This window comes from Gopherus flavomarginatus, chromosome 10 (assembly GCF_025201925.1).
Source record: "Gopherus flavomarginatus isolate rGopFla2 chromosome 10, rGopFla2.mat.asm, whole genome shotgun sequence".
Lineage (NCBI taxonomy): Eukaryota > Metazoa > Chordata > Testudines > Testudinidae > Gopherus > Gopherus flavomarginatus.
This window is the reverse complement of record NC_066626.1, coordinates 9,853,922-9,875,484: the sequence shown is the minus strand read 5'-3', so window position 1 is coordinate 9,875,484 and position 21,563 is coordinate 9,853,922. Positions and strand designations below refer to the sequence as shown.

At 41.6% G+C, this 21,563-nt stretch overlaps 1 protein-coding gene across 11 annotated transcripts in view; it reads left to right on the top strand.

Annotated features, from left to right (window-relative positions):
• DIP2A (disco interacting protein 2 homolog A) overlaps positions 1–21,563 on the top strand; it is a 223,301-nt gene that overhangs the window by 182,664 nt on the left and 19,074 nt on the right. For 7 of the 11 annotated variants that reach the window (XR_007768344.1, XR_007768343.1, XR_007768342.1 and 4 more), the window contains 13 exons: positions 571–651; positions 1,318–1,445; positions 2,759–2,873; positions 4,014–4,215; positions 4,488–4,597; positions 4,719–4,799; positions 7,869–7,992; positions 9,315–9,436; positions 9,766–9,877; positions 10,227–10,336; positions 12,187–12,317; positions 15,855–16,023; positions 17,919–18,089. Coding sequence is in view for 5 of the 11 variants with exons in the window: in XM_050916474.1 (XP_050772431.1) it covers positions 571–651; positions 1,318–1,445; positions 2,759–2,873; positions 4,014–4,215; positions 4,488–4,597; positions 4,719–4,799; positions 7,869–7,992; positions 9,315–9,436; positions 9,766–9,877; positions 10,227–10,336; positions 12,187–12,317; positions 15,855–16,023; positions 17,919–18,089 (1,656 nt within the window). In the remaining 6 variants the exon portion in view is untranslated. Of the gene's footprint in view, positions 1–570; positions 652–1,301; positions 1,446–2,758; positions 2,874–4,013; positions 4,216–4,487; positions 4,598–4,718; positions 4,800–7,868; positions 7,993–9,314; positions 9,437–9,765; positions 9,878–10,226; positions 10,337–12,186; positions 12,318–15,854; positions 16,024–17,918; positions 18,090–21,563 lie in introns of those variants that run through there. The other 4 variants (XM_050916476.1, XR_007768345.1, XR_007768347.1 and 1 more) reach the window with 4 other exon arrangements.

Genomic DNA, 21,563 nt, shown 5'->3' with positions numbered 1-21,563 from the left:
TTGAATACAAGGAGTCCTGACCATCTTCCTCACTGCTGGAAAGATCTTCTAGCCAGCCTCCCAGCTCCCAGTACCTGAACCAGCTTATGTTTCTGGAGGGCGTTCTCGCTGAGGGTTTCCAACATCAGGACGTCCAGGCACGTAGCAGGGAGGAGGCAGGCCGGCCAGGTGGGGTAGTCCTCAGAAACAGTAAGGAAACCAGCAGAGGCAACACAAGAAGGGTTATTAGTGAAACTCAACTGGTTAAAACACAAGCTCTGGTTCTCAGTTTTGGGTTATGTTCCAGCTCTGTCACGGACTTGCTGTGTGACCTTGGGCAAGTCACTCAGCTCCTGTTGTGCCTGTTCTCCCCCTCTGTAATAGGGATTGTACTTGCCTACCTCACCGCGTGAGTTACAACCACATCAGCCAGAAGGACAGTAAATGCTCTCTTGCTTTCTAGTTCATTCTTTGTTTGATCAAAAAGATTTTCACTGAAACAGAAGGGGAATGTGTTTTAGCTTCACAGTACCAGTTAAACAGTGAAGTACCTTGGTGTGTATCTGAACTTTATCTTCCGTCTTCTATCAGACCATTCCAGTGACAGCAGCAGGGGTGCCTGTTTCAGATCAACCCTTCACAAGGACAGGATTGCTTGGCTTTATTGGACCCGTAAGTATGAATGGACAAAACTGTTCCAAATGCCCATGAAGTAAATCCACTCTTGAATTAACAGAATATGCAGTAGGGAGTAGATAGGAGGATTTAGAACAGGAATACTGAAATATAATCTTGTACGACAATCTGCAGATCAAATGAAACTAAGGCTGGAATGTCAGGTTAGTATTGTTCTCCCAAGGGGAGTATTCTCCAGATATCTTCTCCAGCTGTTGGATCATGGGTTCCTAGTTTTCCTGTTTTCAAAGCCAAATGACAGGATCATGTCCCTGAACTTATTTGATAGAGCAAGGGCACATCTTGGGTCGAGTAGCTGGCTTTGGCAACTAACCGCCTCCTTCTGTGCGAGCACAGCTGCATTCAACAGGATTCTCTATCGAGAGAGTCTGTTTTCCTCGTATAAGTCTATATAATGTCAAGTATCAGAGGGGTAGCCGTGTAAGTCTGGATCTGTAAAAGCAGCAAAGAATCCTGTGGCACCTTATAGACTAACAGACGTTTTGGAGCATGAGCTTTCGTGGGTGAATATCCACTTCCTCAGATGCATGTGATAATGTAATGTCACTCTTTTATCCCTAGGGTTAATGATCTTGTATTGCTGGGAGTCTTGAGTTTGCATTTTGTGTGGCTTTTCTGTTTTTTAGCCTGTTGTCTTTTCAGGACAGTTTGGTGTTTGTGGTGGGAAAACTGGATGGCCTGATGGTGGTGAACATTCGCAAACACAACGCTGATGATGTAGTGGCCACAGCACTGGCTGTAGAACCAATGAAGTTTGTCTACAGAGGAAGGTGAATATTTTGAGAGAGGAACTTATTCCCTAACATTGTATTCTTGTGTATTTATCCACTGCTCATCCAGCATTTCAGAGTGCTTTCTGGGTTGGGGAAAGTTCTGCACTGAACTTTGCTTTGGGGGCAAGATGCCACCCTGTGAGTACGAATATCAAAGTGTGGCTTCCCCTGCTAGCATACAGCATGAAACCTAATGTATGTAAACTGATTCTAAATTGTTTAAATTGCCTTGACCTGGTGAAATCATTAGTCTTACTGACCTCTTCTTTCTGTGTTTAAGTTTCTGCTTAAAACTTCACAGTACTACTTTGTTCAGCTTTGCATCATCTGTATATTTATTGTATTTTGATTTCTAAAAAAATAAATGTGGATGCCTGTCCGAAGCTCTAGACCCCCTAACACAAGACAAATAAAATTAAGCAACAGCTTCACCCCAAGAGCCTGCAGAACTGAGACCCCTAGAAAACCCAGAACAGAAGTTCCCTTCCCCCTAACAGATCTAACCCTACCAGACAGCTCCCTCCCGCAGCTTCTCATGCTAATAGATGCATCTGTCAACATGCCCTGAGAGGAACAAGCTGGCTGTTTGGGGCCACTGAAGGACCCTCAAAAGTAATACTACAGTGCCCAACTTCTTGCTCTTACGTAGAGGGGCATTCAGCTCAGGTGTCTCCTGGGATTGCAGCTGTGGCAGTGTGGCATGAGGAACTGCTATTGAGTTACAGTTTTGTTGTAGGTTCAACAAGTATTATTTCCTCATAAATGTGTCACTTCCATCAATTCAAGCATCATTTTCAGAAATTGGCTCCCAGCTTGTCGAGGTATTGCTAGCCTTTTCCCCACTGCCGACCTGGGTTCAAAGCCAGTTTGGCCCACAAAGGAAGCAGGTTTCTAGCTATCAGTCCAGATATACAGCTAGACATGCCACCTTTTAATCTGGCAGAGTTGTCCACCTCCTTTGGAGAGAGATTCAGTAGTTAGATGTTGTAGGTTAGAGTCAATGTACGTGACAAAGTTATATAGTGAAAGTTTGCACATCTCCGGTATGTTTTGAACCCTGCTTGTAATAACACGTGAACTGTAGTAGTGAAGTGCAAATTCTCTCAAATCTGAGAAAAGAAAATTAAAATAAACTTCCTCTTGTCCTCAAGTTGTGAGTGATTTTGTGATGATCTGGCATAAATAATGTTTGTGTCTGTGAAAACAGTTCCACAGGAGTTACAGCCATCCATATTGTAATAAACCATGCTATGTTCATTATACGTTGCATCTCTTCTAGTCCTAGCATTCTTCTGTCCTTTGTGTTCTAGGATAGCAGTGTTTTCTGTGACCGTTTTGCATGATGATCGAATAGTGCTTGTGGCAGAGCAGCGCCCTGATGCATCAGAGGAGGATAGTTTTCAGTGGATGAGCAGGGTTCTACAGGTAGTCAGATCTGTCCTTTCTCTTTTTTCAGGTGAATAAGGCTAATGTATCAAATGAGAATATCAGAACTTCTATTTTCTATATAAACAACCTTACCTTCAAACTGGCCAAAGAAACCTCTGATAAGCTCACTGCGTTTCTAGAGTGTTAGCTAATGGAATTTTTTTCAAGAGCAAAATCAGATTTCTGCAGTTCATTTTGATTGGAATTTTCAAATCCTGCAAAAGAAGCGTTCAATTTCTAATTCGTTAGTCTTTATTTTTGCCAGTGTCCTTTGGTCTGTTTGATTCTGAAATAACTTAATGTTGAACTTATACAGAATATCAAAAGAAGACTTCTATTTTAGAATGTTTGTTAGTAGCATGTGTGATATGGGAGTGCTCCATGTCTCCCGTATGCCCCTAAATTGAACAGCTACTTTTGGTCACTTTGTCCAGTCTTAGTCAGGTATTTCTGAAGTAGCCAGTCATTTCTAAGGAGGCGGCAGGGTGCAATAACTGAAAGAGCAGATATGGCCGAGGAATCAGAAAATGAAGTATGAGGGAGGATAGGACTGAAGAGAACAATGTAAAGAGAGATGCCTCTTAAGCCGGGGGGAAAGCTATGTAGGAATAAAGAGACAATGTGTCTCTATAAATTCATAAGATTTTAAGTCTTTCATTACCATTTTACTTGGTAATAGTAAGGATGTCATTCATAGAAACACAAGTATGACCCATTTCTGTTGTTCTGCGTGGTTTCCAAGCTGAAGCACATAGTGAGTGTTAAGCAGCTAAATGTTTCCCCGCTATATCTTCTTGTGGTTCACATTCTACTGTGTCTCTGTGGTTGCACCAGACACGCTAAGTACACTGTGCCACGGTTTTGGCCTTCACGACCTTTCCACACTTATCACCCACATTTTAGTAACTTCCCTCATCAGTGTTGGGCTTGACTGCACAGGCAGAAATATGGATCTGCTCCTGCTCCCATTGAAGTCGTGGCACAACTTCTGTGAATTCAGTGAGTGCAGAATTGGACCCTTTATTTGCAAATTATGGTGCAAGTAAAATTTGTGGTGATATAAATTACTTTAGAATTCTTGTTCCAGCTAAGTGCCATGTCACTGTACATAATTAATTCTTTTTTTTCCCCCTCAAGGCAATTGACAGCATTCACCAAGTGGGTGTGTATTGTCTTGCTTTGGTTCCTGCGAACACCTTACCGAAGGCGCCACTTGGAGGAATTCATATTTCAGAAACGAAACAGCGCTTTCTAGAGGGTGCTCTGCACCCTTGCAATGTTTTGATGTGTCCTCATACCTGTGTTACCAACTTGCCTAAACCTCGACAAAAACAGCCAGGTAACTAAAGCAGAGTGTGTAGCTCAGCCTTCATGTTTGTCTCTAAATGTTGCTGTCTTGGTAACTGAACATGTTAAAGTCTGTGTTACCAGGTTACGTTTGTTCTGTCAGATCTGATGTTTGGTTTCAGCCTTTCATCTTCCTTTTTTATTTTTTTAACATTACATTACATTCGTTATTGTAATATGCATGCTTAATTATTCGTTGTTATTTAATTATGATTGGCTTTGTTAAACTGAGTTATCTTCATTTTGCTCATTTTGTTAACCCAGATGTTGGTCCTGCTTCTATGATAGTGGGCAACCTTGTTGCTGGAAAAAGAATTGCACAAGCTTCAGGGAGAGATGTTACCCAGCTGGAGGATAATGACCAGGCAAGAAAGGTAGAATTGAGTCTTTTTGAATGTATCCAAGGGTAGCAGTTGTTATAGTACCCTACTGAAGCTGAGCGTGGTATGTTTCAAGGGAGTTTGAATGTTCTCTGTCCTATCTTTTCTGTTTCAGTTCCTGTACTTAGCGGATGTTCTTCAGTGGCGAGCCCAGACAACCCCGGATCACCCTCTCTTTCTGTTGCTGAATTCCAAGGTGAGATGCACTTACTCTCATTTTCAGATCAAGTAATGAATAAAATTATTTGAGTTTGAAGAAGAGAAGTGACACTCATGTTACAGCCTAAAATGCTGCAAACTTCATTGATGTTGGGGGGACTCCTCCGGTTTCCCAGCACACATTAATGAATGCACGTGGTCAGTATTTTAGCTTTTTCATACTGTGCTTGCTGTCTGCTCTCTCCCTAGAACACTAGTCTACATCCTGTCTAGTTTCAGAGAGCTGCAGCATCTGCGTGTCCAGCTTCCCTCAGATTTGAAGTCTACACCGTGCCTGGCATTTGTGGTTTTGCTCTCATTGCCCTTTGAGTAGAAGGGTATGAGAAGGCAGAGCTGTGACAGAGGAGGAAAAAGAAAGATGGTCATGGATCCAGGGCACACGTTGGAGGTCTCTGTTCCCGCTTTCTTGGGTTCAGGGGCACCTCTGACCCTTCCCCTAGTGCCAGTGGGCTCTACCTCTTTTGGGGACAGTCTGACGGTCAATGGAACGTGTCCATGTACAGTGTTCTAGAGCTCTGGGTCATCAGGTGGGCCCGAAGGATCTGGCTACACTGTGGTTAGACATCCGTGGCTGGCCTGTGCCAGCTGGCTCAGTCTAAGAGGCTGTTTAATTGCAATGTAGACATTCAGGCTTGGACTGCAGCCTGAGCTCTGGGACCCTCCCACCTCAGAGGGCCCTGGGCTCCAGCCCAAGCCCAAATGGCTACACCACAATTAAACAGCCCCTTAGTCCAAGTCCCTTAGGCCACATCAGCTGGCACAGGCCAGCCACAGGTTTTTAATTGCAGTGTAGACATATCCTAAAAGTCCACATGATTGAGGATTGCCTGTTGCTGCTGTGACCGACAGCAAGCTAGCTGTGCTCTGCCTCAGTCAGCAGGGTTGCCTGCTTGCAAACGCGCTCTTGGGAAGGAGTGGATCTGAGGTGTCGGACTCATCAGCTACCTTGTGATCCTCCACCTTGCTGGCAAATAAAATGTGTGTGCAGGCAAGCTGAGGTGTAGGACACATGACCAGCACAAGTGGTCTCTGAAGAACCGGTTGTTGGGGAAGGAGGCTGTCTTTGTGGTGGTGTTTGTAGCAGCAGGCTCTGTGAAGTGGCAGAGGGACAGAAGTTCAGTTCCTGTTCAGAGTTCTGCTGTGCGCTTTTCCACTGACCCTGTCACTACTGATGGCGATTAGAAATGTGACAGAGGACAAGACCTGAGTCGCCATGGTCACTTCAGCTTGAGTCAAGCAATGTTAAATCTGTCCTGGCAGCCCCCACACTGTACCTCTGTCCCCAGACATTTCAGTTATGGGTTACTACGTGATTGTGAGAGTGCTTGGATATTACTCAGGGAAGGAGGGCTCCTGCCCCGAGGAGCTCACTGCCTCGGAGCAGACAAACAAGTGGCTTACAGAAGAGAAGCAGCAAATAAGGCGTGTTTGTACAAGTCATCTAGGTTAACCATAGGCAGCAGGCAAAAGTCAGTCTTCGAGAGGCTTAAAGTTGATGGGGTAAGGGCTTTGTGGGTGGGCTGATGAATGCTCTGTCAGCATATTCTGTCCTGTGTCCTAATCCAAAATCAGATTTTCCTCACTGCTGGGCTTCGACAACCACTTCTCTAAAATGTTCCCCAAGGCTGCAGAGTATCCTACTGCAGTTCAGAAAACTTCCATGCTGAATTGTTAACCCCAGAAACAAATTTTTTTTTTCCACTGACCTGAAAGTTAACTGCAGGTTAACTGCCATGTTCATTAGCAGAGCACCTCCAGACTCCTGGTTACCCGCTTTGCTAGCTAGGGTTGTTTACTGGCGCTCCATGTGGGTGCCTGTTATTACTGTCTACGGGGCAGTACAGAAAAATATCAATTAAGAGAAATTTAAAGCAAAGGGCATTAAATTATGAAATGCAAATGTAGGTATCAGAAATATAAGAGGTAAGCACTGAATTAAGAATAAAGTAAAGCTTTGACTAAGACCATTAAAGTAGTGGGGGAAAGTCCAACTGTAAAGGTGACAAGCCTTTAAACAGCATCAAGATAAGGTAATTTGTTGTGGAGCAGGGGATGGAACAAGAAGTGGGTGAAGGGAAAGGAGATTAGACTGTAACACTGAAAGGGCTATCAAGGATTTTCTGTATTGCCCCTGTACAGACTTGCTTGAACACCAAAGGTGAAAGGTGAATGTTTTAACTACTTTTATTTTCTGCTGTAATGAATCGTTTTACTGGCAGAATCAGAAAAGCATGCTACATTTTCATCATCTTGGTTTCTAATAACAAAGATGAGATTAAGCTATTAAATTTGTGTAGAAAGGCAAATCTAGAACTTGTACCAAGTATCTTCATTATCTGATATTTATAATGCTGGAGACTTGTAAATATGTGAATTACAGCACAGCCAGTTCTGTGAGCATTTTAAGAGTTTTTGGTGCAATTGGCCCCGTTTCCGAGCTGCTGAAGTGTTTGAATATAGTTAGGCTTGGCAGGGTTAGATTTTTACTGGTAAATGTCAGTAAATGCCAATTTCACTATACACACGAAAAAATATTTCCATCGATGATACTTGAAATTTACATGTAAGCAAGGTAAGAAAAATGCTGCTTGAGAACTTATTAATGTTTAATTTAAGGCTGATATTTTGAGACGTGGTTGACAGTTTGTGTTTCAATGGTTATAAAGCTTTTAGCTTTTTGAATCAGTGTCTATTGTCTATAAATAATTGCTGCCTCACTCCCACCTTTGGCTGACTCCCCGATAAAATTAAATCTATAAATAATGAGAAGAGAAAAAAAGGCTTAATCCATAATTTTGCACTACTGTGAAAATTAAAATTGATAAAAATAAAACTTTAAAATAAATATCTGTATTAGCTGTTAAAATTATAAAAATCTAACTGAATTCTACCATTCTAAATGTAGTTTTAACAAGTCTTTAATTCTATCCACTACGATGCTAAAACCATAATTGTAATGAAGTGTTAGATCTAAGGCTATTTATTTTACTCAGTGTCAAAATATATTTCCTGCCAATTTTTCCTAAGTCACGTTTGTACTATACAGGGCACAGTAGCTAGCACTGCATCATGTATACAACTGCACAAGAAAGCAGAGAGGGTGGCAGCTGCACTGATGGAGAAGGGACGACTGAATGTTGGAGACCATGTCGCTCTGGTTTATCCTCCAGGTAAGGGAGTAGAGACAGCAGATACTGTAAAGTCATCAATTGTGGGTAAAGGAAGGTAAGCATCTTGATGCTCGAACAGTCCCACAGCCATTTAATTTGGTAATCCATCTCAGAGCGACCAGCATGTAATTATTAAGGGAAAGGCTTCTTCACTTCTCTGCTTTTTCTGCTGAACCGATTCTCCAGTTGGCAGGATAAATTTATCAAATCTATGAAGGTCAGATGGAACATATCTGGACCGTTATGCATTACCATACCATTGGGAAGTGAATAGGGAATGAATTTAGATCACATGAAAGGTACCAGATTCTTGGTTCCAAAGAGTGAAATGGTGTGTGCATTCACAGAATAGGTACAGTAGAGGGCAGTGCTGACCACAAATGCACCTGTGCCCTAACAAGAAGTGGCCACCTCGAGAATGAGTTCATGCTTGGTCTCTGTCACTAATGCGTGCTTGTAAATGTAGCAGGAGCATAAAGCTCTGCAAAAAGGGTAGTTTAGACACTGCATAATGTTAATTTATGAAAGACAAATTCTGTATATATTACTTATAATCTACCACACCATCTCAAACTTCATGGAATGTATTAATCAGAGAAATGTAGGACTGGAAGGGATCTCAACAGATCAGCTGGTCCACCAAATGTACCTAGACCATCCCTGACAGGTGTTTGTCCAACTTGTTCTTAAAAACCTCCAGTGACAGCGGTTCCACATCCTCTCTTGGTGACCTGTTCCAGTACTTATCCGCCCTTATGGTTAGAAAGTTTTTCCTAATAACTAACCTAAATCTTCCTTACTGCAGATTGAGGTGATTTCTTCTTGTACTACCTTCAGTGGATATGGAGAACAATCATCACCATGCTCTTTGTTATTAGGTCCCCCCTCAGTCGTCTTTTCTCAAGACTGAACATGTCCAGTTCTTTAACCTTTCCTCACAGAGCAGGTTTTCTAAACCTTTGATTATTTTTGTTGTTTTCTGCTGGATTCTCTCCAGTTTGTCCACATTTTTCTTAAAAGGTGGCACCCAAAACTGGACATTTGTCTAAATGTATTTCAACAGATCTTCTCATTTAAGAACTTAAATAATTACTACAAATGTACTAATATTTAAATACAAAAACTCAACAACCAACCACCCCCCCACTCCACCCCCCAGAATGGCTACTTCCAGAGGCAGGGCACTGGTTTAGATGGACCTTTTATGACAAATATATGCGTATAGTCTTTTAATTCTAAAAATGTATTGAAGATATTTTTTGGAATTGGTATGAGAGATTATGATGATTTGTGAAATTAAAACTATTTTTTGTCCTTAACAGGAGTAGACCTAATAGCAACTTTCTATGGCTGTTTATATGCGGGCTGTATACCCATAACAGTTCGACCCCCTCACCCACAAAATCTTGCTACTACTCTGCCCACTGTCAAGATGATTGTAGAGGTATGAGAGATTCCTTCGTCTTTTTTGTTTTGTTTAAAACTGTTGATCCAATAAGTAAAAAATTGCCCAATAGAAGTCATGGTCCAGTGAATATAAAATAAGTCGAATTTCTGAAAAATGAAGTGCTGTGACCCTCTGACTCAGAGTCAATACATGTTTCATTCAACTAGTTTAAAACTTGTTTTCCATTACCACAATTTTCTTTTTCTTTGTTTACAACTTTTTTTATAATCAGTACCTTCAGGTTGAACTGACTTGGGTGGATATTAAAGCACAAGAACATCCATTCATCAGTTCTGTTAACTTTTTGAATGTTGTACTTTGTGCAGGTCAGTAAGTCTGCATGTATCCTTACAACACAAGGAATAATGAAACTGCTGAAGTCCAAGGAAGCTGCCACAGCTGTAGATATTAAAACATGGCCCACCATTTTGGATACAGGTACAGATGTCTAACTACTTGCTCGTAATATAGTAAGATTTTCATTTGGATATGCAAAGAAGTGTGGATAGCTGAAAAGATGCATTATGGCTTTTCCAATATGATTTAAAGCTGTTAGCATAACTGGCTGTCTTTGCAAGAATTTCAGTTAGCTTGGAGACCTGTTAATCATTTATCCTGTTAGCACAGCCCGCTAGCTGGATTGGTGTTATCTCTTGTGTTGTGGCTGCATATCAATCCATAAACCATAAATAACCTAATATTCTAATGTTTAAAGGATTTATTATACTGCTCTACCTTTTCCAAAATAATAATGTGCAATTGTATTGCTTTTGTGTATTTTAAATAGATGATATACCTAAAAAGAAGGTGGCTAATATTTTTAGACCTCCATCCCCGGATATGTTGGCCTATTTGGACTTCAGTGTGTCTACAACTGGCATATTAGCAGGAGTAAAGGTATATTAATTGAACTGAGATGATTGTCTTAACTAGTTTCTTCCCTGCAATCTTTTCATATTCTTTATTCCATTCAACTCAACCTGGGAAGAAGCCTAAAAATGGTGAGAGAGATGTTTTAATGTAAACATATTTCAAATCTCACATTGCAGCCAAGATTTCTGATGTTGATGTGTCAGGCACAGCTGTCTAGAAATATTCAGTTAATGATGGTTATAGCTGGAGAACTGGTGAGACTTGAGAAGAGTTGAAGGCCTTGTCTACATTACAAAGTTATGTTGTTGTCAACTGCCATGCGTCAGTCTAGTTGTGCATGTGTCCATACTTAACTTTGTCTCAAACTGATGAAAGAGCTCTCTTATGCCAACATAGTGACACCACTTCCCCGAGCAATATTGAACCATGGTAGATGTATTGAGGTCAATACAGCACAAGAGTAGACACTTGTTACCTATGTCAACCCTAATAATCCTCCAGCAGCTGTCCCACAATGCCCCATGCTGACCACTCTGGTCACCATTGTGAACTCCACTGCCCAGGGGTCACGTAGACCAGAAGCCCGCCATCACCACCACTTAAAGCCCTGTGAACTTCTGAAATTCCTTTTCCTGCACACTGAGCAGCTCTCCTTTGTTAAGTGCAACTGCACAGCTGACCTTGCTGGCTACATGCTTCTGTCTGGAAAAAGGAGATATTGGATCTCCTGGACCTGTGGGGAGAAGAGACACTGCAGGTACAGTTCCGAACCAACCATAAAAAGTCAGCATCTGTGAGAAGATTTCTTGGGGGATGCAGGAGAAGGGGTAAGTCAGGGACAAGCAGCAGGGCCACATGAAAGCTAAGGAGCTACAGCAAGCATACCAGGAAGCCAAGGAGGCCAACAGTTGATCTGGTGCTGAGCCACAGACCTGACACTTTTACGAAGAGTCACTTGCCATACTCAGTGGAGACCTCTTGCCCATTCACACCACTGTGGATGCCTCCAAGAGCCCAAGTCACAGGTCCCTGCCATGAACAGCAAGGAGGAAGAAGTGGAGGAGGAGGAGGTGGATGGGGGGACCAGCAATTGGGGGATCCAGCTGCATAGTGAGCCAGGACCTGTTTTTTCAGTCCAGCCAGTTGAGCACAGATGAGCCCAAGGCAGGGGAAGGAACCTCAGGTAAGTGTGTAGATACGTTTTCCATTGCAGGGATGGCACCCTGTGATAGGATGCTAATCTACCAATGGTGCACCACGCTGTACATCGAAATAAGCACTCCTGCTGAATACGTGCAGCGCCGACACAAGGAGCCAAGTGTGCACGCGAACAAGTGATGTACCGACTGCAATGGCTCTATGCTGACGTAACTTGCATCGACATAAGTTTGTAGCATAGACATGGTCAGAGAAGGGATAGTCCTGAAGTTAAGGGGCATGACTGGGAGTAAAGAGTACTGTTCTCAACTACCACAGAAATGCTGTTCAGCTATAGGCACATCACTTAAAGATGACCCTCAAAATATCTTAGGAAACACAGGGCTTGTACCTTTTTGTTCCTTTAGGATGCATAAAGAGGGGTTTAAAAAAAAAAGTTCTCTGTGTTTTTGTACTGTAAACATTTCAGGAATGTCAACTCTGGTCTTTGGTGTTTTGCTGGAGGACTCCCTGGCTATCTGAAGATGTGCATTACTAGCTCTCGCACCTTTATTGAAGGGGTTACATGATGCTGAACATGACTTCCCTTGTTCACATTGACTGTAAAATCATGGCCTGCGTCATGGCTTCTTCCTCCAGTCTTCCCAAGTGTGTTTAAACGTGTAAAAATTTCCTGACATACATGAGCCTTTAGTAAGCCAGTTTTCCTTCTCCAGATGTCACATGCAGCTACAAGTGCCTTATGTCGCTCTGTAAAGCTACAGTGTGAACTGTACCCTTCACGACAGATTGCCATCTGCCTTGACCCTTATTGTGGCCTCGGGTTTGCACTATGGTGCCTCTGCAGGTACAGTATTTAAACCTTATACCTACCTGGGGTTTCCTTGCTTTTCTGTTTTCTGCCTGCCTGCTCTGTTTGCAGTCACGATTATGGTACTTTTTACACCTGGTGATCTGGCAACTTTCCAAGACCCAAACATATTTGATTTGTACAGGAGAAGAAATATTGTTTGTAAATACAGGTTACTTGGATTTCAAGTACAAGAAAGAGAGGATTTCAGTATTGTTTCATCTAGATCAGTGGTCCTCAACCTATTTATCATATGCAGCCCACAGCGTGTTACCTGGGCCGCAGATTGAGAACCACAGTGCCCGCCCCAGCCTCTCCCCACAGACACCTATGCCCAGCACCTCCTATCCAGAGACTCCCCCACAGAGTAGGACCAGGAGTGGGGCCCTGGGCAGGGGGCCAGGTGAGAGGGACCCTGGACCTGGCCATGCAGCAGGGCAGGGCAGCCTGGCCCAACAGCAACCCGGACCCTGTGGGGAAGCCCCTGGACCCTCTGAAGGGCTGGCCAGCAGCCCTGACCTCATTGCGCCAGGCAGCCAGGAACCCAGACCCCATGTGGCCCAGCGACCTTTAGCACACAGCTAGGCTGCAGCTGTGTGCTTATTGTGCAGTATGTGGCCTGTGGGTTGAAAACCGCTGATCTAGATCAAATAAACCTCTCCAAAAGTGTCTCTTTGAGGCAGGGGCCCTAACTCGATACATGTACATAAAGCACCCAACACCAGATTGGCATTATACAGTAATAAATAACAACAAAAATGTAATTAGAAGCAAGCAATTTAACATTCCCTAAAATGCAAGGGGAAGTATTTGACTCAGATAGTAAAATCACTAAAATTCAGCACATCCAGTACTGTTGTACAATTGTTCCTCTCTCATTACCTCATTCATTTTAATTGAGTTAAACTAATTACTTTGTATTTGGTTGGGCATGATTAGCCCTCTGCTGTGGAATGCGTTCACTTTTTAGATGGCTAATGAATAAATACATAAATGCAATACAAGAGGTTTATTTAAACAAAGATCGAAAATCGAGACCATTGCAATAATTCAGGCACCCTGCATTTTAGATGGGGGAAAAATAGTGGGGGAAGGAGAATAAATTCAATTCAAATCTTGAGAACGTCTTACAGTTTCAGGAAGGGGGGAAAAAACATTGTTTCAAAATACAGTTAAATAAAATCAGACAATCTGTGTTGTTTACTGGTGTATGTTTTTTTAAAGGAAGAGGAGTTGCATATGAGGTGCTACCTGTCCAAATGTTACATAAGCCTTGCCTTTACTGACTGCAGAGTGCTAAGTTGTTCTCTCTGAATGCAGCATCGTAGAGTTTTTTACTGTATCTATTTGGAGTACAGAATTGATCCAGAAACAGAATACAGAGCGGCTGTTTAAAAACCCAAACCTATTTGTAGTACTGGCCACTGACAAGCCAAAAGTTTTTGAAGGGACAAGTCTGGCAGGGAACATAGTCATCCACGGAATGGTCACTCGCTGGAGAAGCTGGAACACTCCAACAATACTCTTCTGAGCCTGTTTTTCAGTGCGCCACTGAAAGGGTTGTTCCTTTGTTTCCTTACACTAATTGATTTCAGACCATATTTACCAATGTAACATCACATAGACATACATCTGTCATTTCAATAGTATCAAGCTATATTAAAAAAGTAAAGTTTGAATTAGTTCCAACTCTCTTGCTTTCCATTCCTATCTGCCTACTGTTAACCAGATTCTAAATTAAAATCTTTGATATGAACATAGACCCTGTTCATTAGAAGCTGACAGATCCAGGGCACCTGCTGGGGAGAACACAATAAAATTTTCATTGACATTGAAAGGTGAATGGATCTGCAGTCAATCAAAGATCTAGTTGACCCATTACAAACTGCTTAGTGCATTTTCTGCAAGACTGATTCTCTAACAACAGTATACATGTATCTAACAAATATGTGAAAGGTAGTTGTATTTATGAAGAATAATAACTACTGTGGGAACAGTAGTACCAAAATCTTCTGTAGGTAGGTAGTAACAAAACCCTTTTTGTAATAGGCTAGGATTCATATTTTATAACCTCAGTTCTTAGTACCCTCCATGTATCTCATCAGATAGAGATCTTGGACTGTTCTGTCAAGGGAAAATCAGAGGGTATTTATTAAATGTATGTGGTACGTGCATGGTGGGTACAAATAAGGCTGGTCGTAAAATCTTGATGAGTTCCTCAACCTCTCTGTTGTCTCACATTCTGGATCCATCATGTGCTGCCATTATTTGTTAAACTATCAATAGAGAATTTTCTTGTTAATTGCCAAAATGCAAGTTTTTTTTTAACATATGCTGTCTAATGAAATGTTTAAACTGGCATTGCTTCTCTCGTTAGTTTTTCAACATCATAAAAATAAGTTCAAGTCCTCCTCAAAAGGTCGACTCCTTATTTGTTGTCTCATTCTGAAATACATTTAGCAGGCAGTGTTTATTGGCCACCTTTCTTGTTTTTTCAGTTAAGTTTGAAGTATTTCTTTATCTCTTGCCTTTTGTCCTACAATCAGAAAAATATTTTGTGTATAACATAATTTTTTTCGTGTAGCTTGTGTGTATATATAAAACGGTCCAGTGAAGGCAAATTTAACATACTGGTTTGTTTTTTTCTTACACTGGTGTTAACTGTGAGGAAAATGGCCAGTTCCCTGATGGATTTAACCTGGGAATAGACTCATTTCTGAGACTTGGAGACCTCTAGGGGGTGTGTGGTTTATACTCATGAGGGAGAGGCTGGGTCGAGTCCCCTCCTGCCCTGTATTCCTGCTTCATGGACTGCCCAATGGCTTCTCTGAGAGAACAGACTCCGCCAGCTGCTACATCTCTCCTCTCCCTCTGCCCAGAAAGCAGTGTGGGAGGTGGTTTATGCTGGCAATGGAGACTAGTGAGATGGAGCACAGAGCAGATCTCTTGCTGAGGAAGAGGTGGGATGTGGACAACAGCGGAGCAGTGAGGCTGAGGCTGACCACCCAATTGCGGGGTGACTCTTTGGGTGGCTTTAACTTGGAGGTTCTGTGGGGGGCCTGGGAAGGTAGTGGAGGGCTCCCTTTGAAAATAGGTGAGGGACAATATGGGATCTTGCATTTGAGGGGTCCAGGAGCAGACAAAGTGCCCAAGGTGAGAATCCACTTGTCCTTAGCCCTTCGGTATGACTTAATGAAGGTGCGTAAACTCTCCTGGAAGTTTAATCCCTGTTTACACTTTGGATCACTTTCTTTGGCTTGTATAAATGAAAATCACTTCATTATATTAGAGGACAGATTTCCCTTAGCTCTGACCCAAGCCGTCACTCTGCAAACCCCAGTGCTATGTCTGGACGCTTGCTTCTTATGGATGGTTGCCTGAGTTTTAAACAGCAGCTCTGGGTACTAAGCTCTGCTATTGGTCTGTTTTAACTTGTTCTTTCCATGCCTCTCGGTTTTTGGCATGGTGCCTGCTCAGCATAGCTGAAGTGTATGTTATCTGTGTGTTTCTCTCTCTCTCTCGGCTGGCGAATAGTGTATATTCAGGACACCAGTCTATTTTGGTCCCTCCTCTTGAACTGGAGAGCAATGTGTCTTTGTGGCTGTCTGCTGTCAGTCAGTACAAAGTGCGGGTCACCTTCTGTTCTTACTCCGTCATGGAGATGTGCACCAAAGGCCTGGGAACACAGACTGATTTTCTTCGGGTAAGTGGACTACATTTCTATGTATGCTAACATGCAAGTATCTCTCTCAAATGTTTTTAGTTTGTTGTAGCTGAAAAATGAGCTCCTTTGCGGAATCTCTGAAAGCCTCTGATTATCCTTTGCTTCTTGGCAAATGCTGTAGCTGAAATTGCAAGAAGTTGTCACTTGCTCACAAATTTCAGAAAAAAATAATCCCATTTTGGATTTGGTGTTTCCATGCTTGATCTCAAGTAACAAGGTATTTTTAGTTTTGAAATTTTGAGGGAAATACTCAACAGGTTCAGTGAACTCTTTCTTTCTGAAAAATGAAAGCCAACAAATAAAAAATCCTGCCACTCACTTGTCAATCCCTTCTTTTCCTATGTCAGAATTCTCCACACCAAAAGTTCTGGACCATTAAGCTTTCCATTAGCTGTTGACACACACAGACCAAAATGGACATCATAAACTGTACCCAGAACATAGCTCTAAATTTTGGGACTTGACAAGAACAAAAGTTTACTAGTTGAATCCTGCAACTTCCCATCAGTCACAAGTAACATGGATTTTTGTTGCAATGCCACTTTTGTGAAGCTCTGTGTATATCCCATGCAGACTAATAACATTTTATATTTTGTCTGGTTTACAGACCTCTTCCCTTTAGATTCATTGAGCAGCAGTTTCAGCATCCAGTGAGCATATAGAAAGTATGGCAGCTTGTGCAACCTGGAGTGAGTTGGTTCACTAAAGGCTTATTGTTTTTTAAAGACTCCCATCCTGTTCCCACCTCTGAGGTGCCTGTGCCATGGAATAACACTGTGCTTGTGCTCAGCTGACAAAACTTCTTTTTTTGAGTAACCTGAGCTAGGTGATCTCAGTTTTCAAATATGGAAGTTGGTGACAGAGTTAGCATATGAAAAATCAGGCAATAGAGCCCTACAGCTGTGTTATACCTCCCAAATTCCAAGATGCTGTTAGAATTTCACCTTAGTCAATCATCGCACTCCTAAAAATCCTTATCCTTAGGCTCAATGTACAAAAGCATCAGTTTGAGTGGGACACACAAGCCCTAGAAAATCAATCCAAATTTTTGTTACAGGTTACACCAACACATCAGTTTGAGCAGTGTCCCAAAGAAATCACCCACTGTATTTCTGATGGTTACCTGTTAGCAGAACACGTCCTGCACTTAATGCACTGGTTAACCATTTATAGTTGCATATTTTTTGCTTGGCAAGCTCTCTCTGGTGGTTTTTAGTATACAACAAGAGATCCATTATTTTGTACTTTAAGGGGAAAATAAGTTATCTCTCAATCCTGTTCTCTGAAGGTGGTAATTATACTATAGTTCCGTGTTCATCTGCAGCACCCTTTTTCCCTTCTGTGTTTGAGGGGAAGATTTCTGTATTGAACCCATAATTTGATTGAAAAGGAACTTGGGTATATTTCAGCAGCAAGAGAGCTCCCGCTGAAGCAGTGATGTTACTACTCAGAATTGTAGTTCGGGACTTTTCATATGCTGGAAACTTGCAGAAGCAAAGACCCAAAAGTGGAGACCTATTGTAGTTACGATCTTCGTTCATTCTGGCTGCTTATGCCAAAAAATCATTACCATTAACCTGGCTGACAGTAATAGACTTTCCTTTGCCAGGTAGTCTCATTGTAATACCTTTAAAAACAAAAAGAGGAGAGGTTATTGATTAGATATTATATTTTTAAGCATAAGTATATATTAGTAGTATGTATTACATTTCCTAGCTCCCTCCTGCAGTAGACCCAATCTTTCCTGGCATTTCTAAAGTCAGTCTATCCCTTAATCTCACTGCAAAAGTAGGAGTCTCCTGAAATTGCTAATTTCTGTGTTATGAGGTATTGTGTTTTCTCCCTGTCTTTTTTTCAAACACTCTCTCCAACAGATGAAGGGAGTTAACCTGTCCTGTGTACGAACATGTATGGTGGTGGCAGAGGAGAGACCAAGGATTGCACTAACACAGTCCTTCTCTAAATTATTCAAAGACCTGGGCCTCTCTGCACGTTCAGTGAGCACCACATTTGGCTGCAGGGTCAACGTAGCTATTTGCTTGCAGGTGAGATCGGATTATAATCCTTCCCTTCAGCTAATGCATATCAGAGACCTTGATTAGAAAATCACATACAGCTGTGTCCTGAATAGGTTTTTTCTATTGAATTTTTTCGGTGATTTGTTTTAAGCCCCCCACTCGCTGCGTGCCTTCCTACTACTAAATCACTGACATAAATTTTGAAGGTTGTTTTTTTGTTTGAGGTGTTTTTTGCATGGCTGGAATGGGGGACTTTGAGTATATGACATCTTGCCCTTCTGTAGTGATGGATGGCCAACTGAGTTAGCTTTTAACCAATGCAAAAAAGTCTACTGTGCCATTGTCAGCTGTGAATGAACAGTACTGAGATAAATATGTAAGATGCTATGGCTGTGCAGCATAAATATTCCAAGCAGTATCATTATAGCTCTGTGGGATTATGATTGAAACGTTGCATTTTGATACTGGCTTATGTATTATGGAACAAATTGGAGAGTTCTTCGGATAAGAAATTCCATGTTGAAGAAGCTGTTATGTTGACAAGCTCTACAATTTTATATGCATGCCGTCTTGCTTATGGAATGTTTTTCTGGGCAAAGTATTTGTTGTCTTTGAACAACACTGCCACACTGACTGACTTTTTCCAGTAAAAAGTGTAATCAGAGGCATAACGGTTATGTTTTTAAAAGGCACAGCCCAGCATTCAGAGAGTGGGGAGGATAGCATTGAGTGGTGTCTTCTTTTGGTTATTTGGTACGTTAGTCACAGCTACATTTTTTGGCTAACTAAACCAGACTTAAATCTAGTTCTGTTCAACCACATAGATGTGGATGGAGCTCCCTCTTACCAAAAAGGGTAGTGCGTGTTATTACAGAACATCATGTAGCTATGAAGGGTTATAGGCAAGTAAAGTGGTAGATACCCCTATATGATGACTGAGTACGTTAACTCTGTTTTGATAAAGGCAAGCTTCAATGAATCTGTCAGATGTTAGGCCCCCTTCCTCCAAAGATATACGCACGTGCTTAACTTTTCAGTGGGAATTCCCACATATGTAGTCAGTGGGACTACTCACATGCATAATGTTAAACACATGTATAACTGCTCGCAGGTTTAGGGCCTTAAGTTGTAAATTCTTTGCAGTCAGAAAGTGAATGTACATTGGATGTCAGATAGTCAAAGACTGAGGTTCTGTACAGGTTGTTACTACACCTTCCTAAAATGTCAGCTACAAGCTGTTAATTCCTTTGGGGCCTGCTACCACTAGAGGAAAGAAGGCCTGTTTCCCTTGGGAGCATCTTTGAATGTTATCACTCTAGATGCTCCCATGAGAGGAGAGGGATAATCCTTAGCAAAAGTTGTATGAATCTTAATCCTAAAAGAATACCTTTCTTTAACTCGTTCAGAAGTGAAAGGGGTTTTTTAAAATGGTTTATGACACACATTTGTAGTCTAGTGATTTTTGTAGCTGACAGCTTTTCAAACGCCTCTTTTCTCCTTCTCTCCATGCTGTATCTCTGACGTTATGTGCAGAGTCTCTTGTAATTCATCCTTGCAAATAGATGCTGTAACCCTAATGAATTTAGAAGTGCAACTTCATGTTACACACTTTGCATCCTGTATTAACACATTTCTCGGATAGGCGCTAGACAGATGACAACCCACAGAAGAACTGTTTTATCGATAAAGTAGCAGCAGTACCACATAAGGAGAACACCTAGTAGTCATGCTGCATTTGAAGTTGTAGTGTTAAATCCCTCAGAGATAACTGATAAGACTCCAGATCTTGTGTTTTGTGCCGATAGTATTTCCTCTTAACAGACTTCAGCTTCAGAATGGGCCATGCATGATATCACTTACTCTACAGCTGAGAACCTCAAACCTTTTCAACAGAGGTTCTCAAACTGGGGGTCGGGACCCCTCGGGGTCATGAGGTTGTTACATGGGGGGTCACGAGCTGTTAGCCTGTACCCCAAACCCTGCTTTGCCTCCAGCATTTATAAAGGTATTAAATTTCTAAAAAAGCGTTTTTAATTTATAAGACCGGAGGTCGCACTTAGAGGCTTCCTATGTGAAAGGGGTCACCAGTACAAAAGTTTGAGAACCACTGCTTTTGAATATGCTGTGCCAGGTATAACTGCACTTTAAAAGAGCTACACAGTCTTTTTTTTTTTTTTTGCACAGATGAAGGAAGATTAATTAAAAGACCTAAATACAAAGGTAAAATAGGTGTAAATAAAGTAATTTAATGAACTCATTACATCGGAGAGTAAATAGATAAGCTACCCACACACAGACACAAACGTGTGTTCTGTCTGTTTGAAAATCCCAGAGTAAGACTCGAGATATACATAAAATCAAGAGTGGAGTGCATAGAAATGTGATTGGGTAGAAGGGTTTTTTAAGTGCCTAACAAAGGATTTAGGAGCCCAACTTTAGGCATTTTTTTTTTTTGAAAGTCCTGGGCAACAACTGTAATGATAAAGTAAGAATGGGAAAGATTAATTTGGGCCCGTTGAGAGTTTCCCTTACAGCTAAAAATAAAGGCACATCAGATATTAGCAAGCAAAATAAGGAGAGAACAACCTCTGGAAATCCATGCCCTCACAGAGCCATCCTCTAGAGAGCCTTTATGAAGAGATCTGCTTGCTGAAGTCGCAAGTAGAGGGAGACTAAAGATTGTGTCTGAGTCCATGTTTTTTTCTATGGAAGTGTCTATTTTATGGCAATGGACTAACCCCTAAGCTCCTGTGCTACTCCACAAATGTAAACAATTCCTATTTCTAAACTACTTTAAGAAAACTGTCAAGAATTGAGCGGTACGGACAGTGAAAAGTTCACCCAACATGCACTTGCTGACTGCTGACCGCTGTCCACTTGTATTGAAAAGATTTTAAGTTGTTCCTCTCCTCTCCCCCCGAAAACCCCACAACCCAAAAATTTATCATTCTGCAATGTTCTATGAAAGTGCATATCAGTGCTGTCTAGGCCAATTATGTTTGGTATGGTTTAGTATGGAAATAATACAGAACATCTTCCTATCTTAACAGACTGATTTAAAAGTCCCCTTTGGAGCCATAAATAACATTAAATAAGTACTTTTAAATGGGGGAGGGGGGTATAGCAGTAAGCATGCAGGTTCAGTGCATGTTTCCCAATTAATGGTTTAAAGAAAATCCATGTCAGTCCTTTCAAAAAATCTGAAATGGAAATTCCTTTTTTTTTTTTGTTCTAAGATACTATAACTTTTTGTTCCCGTTCTATTATGTGTATCTCATGTCTCCTGTGCCTCTTTGTTTGTATTTTTCTTTTCTCTGTTTCTCACACTTTGCTGGCCTCTGTCACTTCTGTTTGTGGTCCCTCTTGTCAGCCAAACAGGCTGGGCAGGCTGGCTGAACAGGTATAGTGATGCATGTGTGTGCTTGTAACGTCCTAAAGTCCTCCTTTCTCCGTGCATACGCTGTGAATGTGCCCGCTTAAGGGAGTTCACTTGAAACTAGT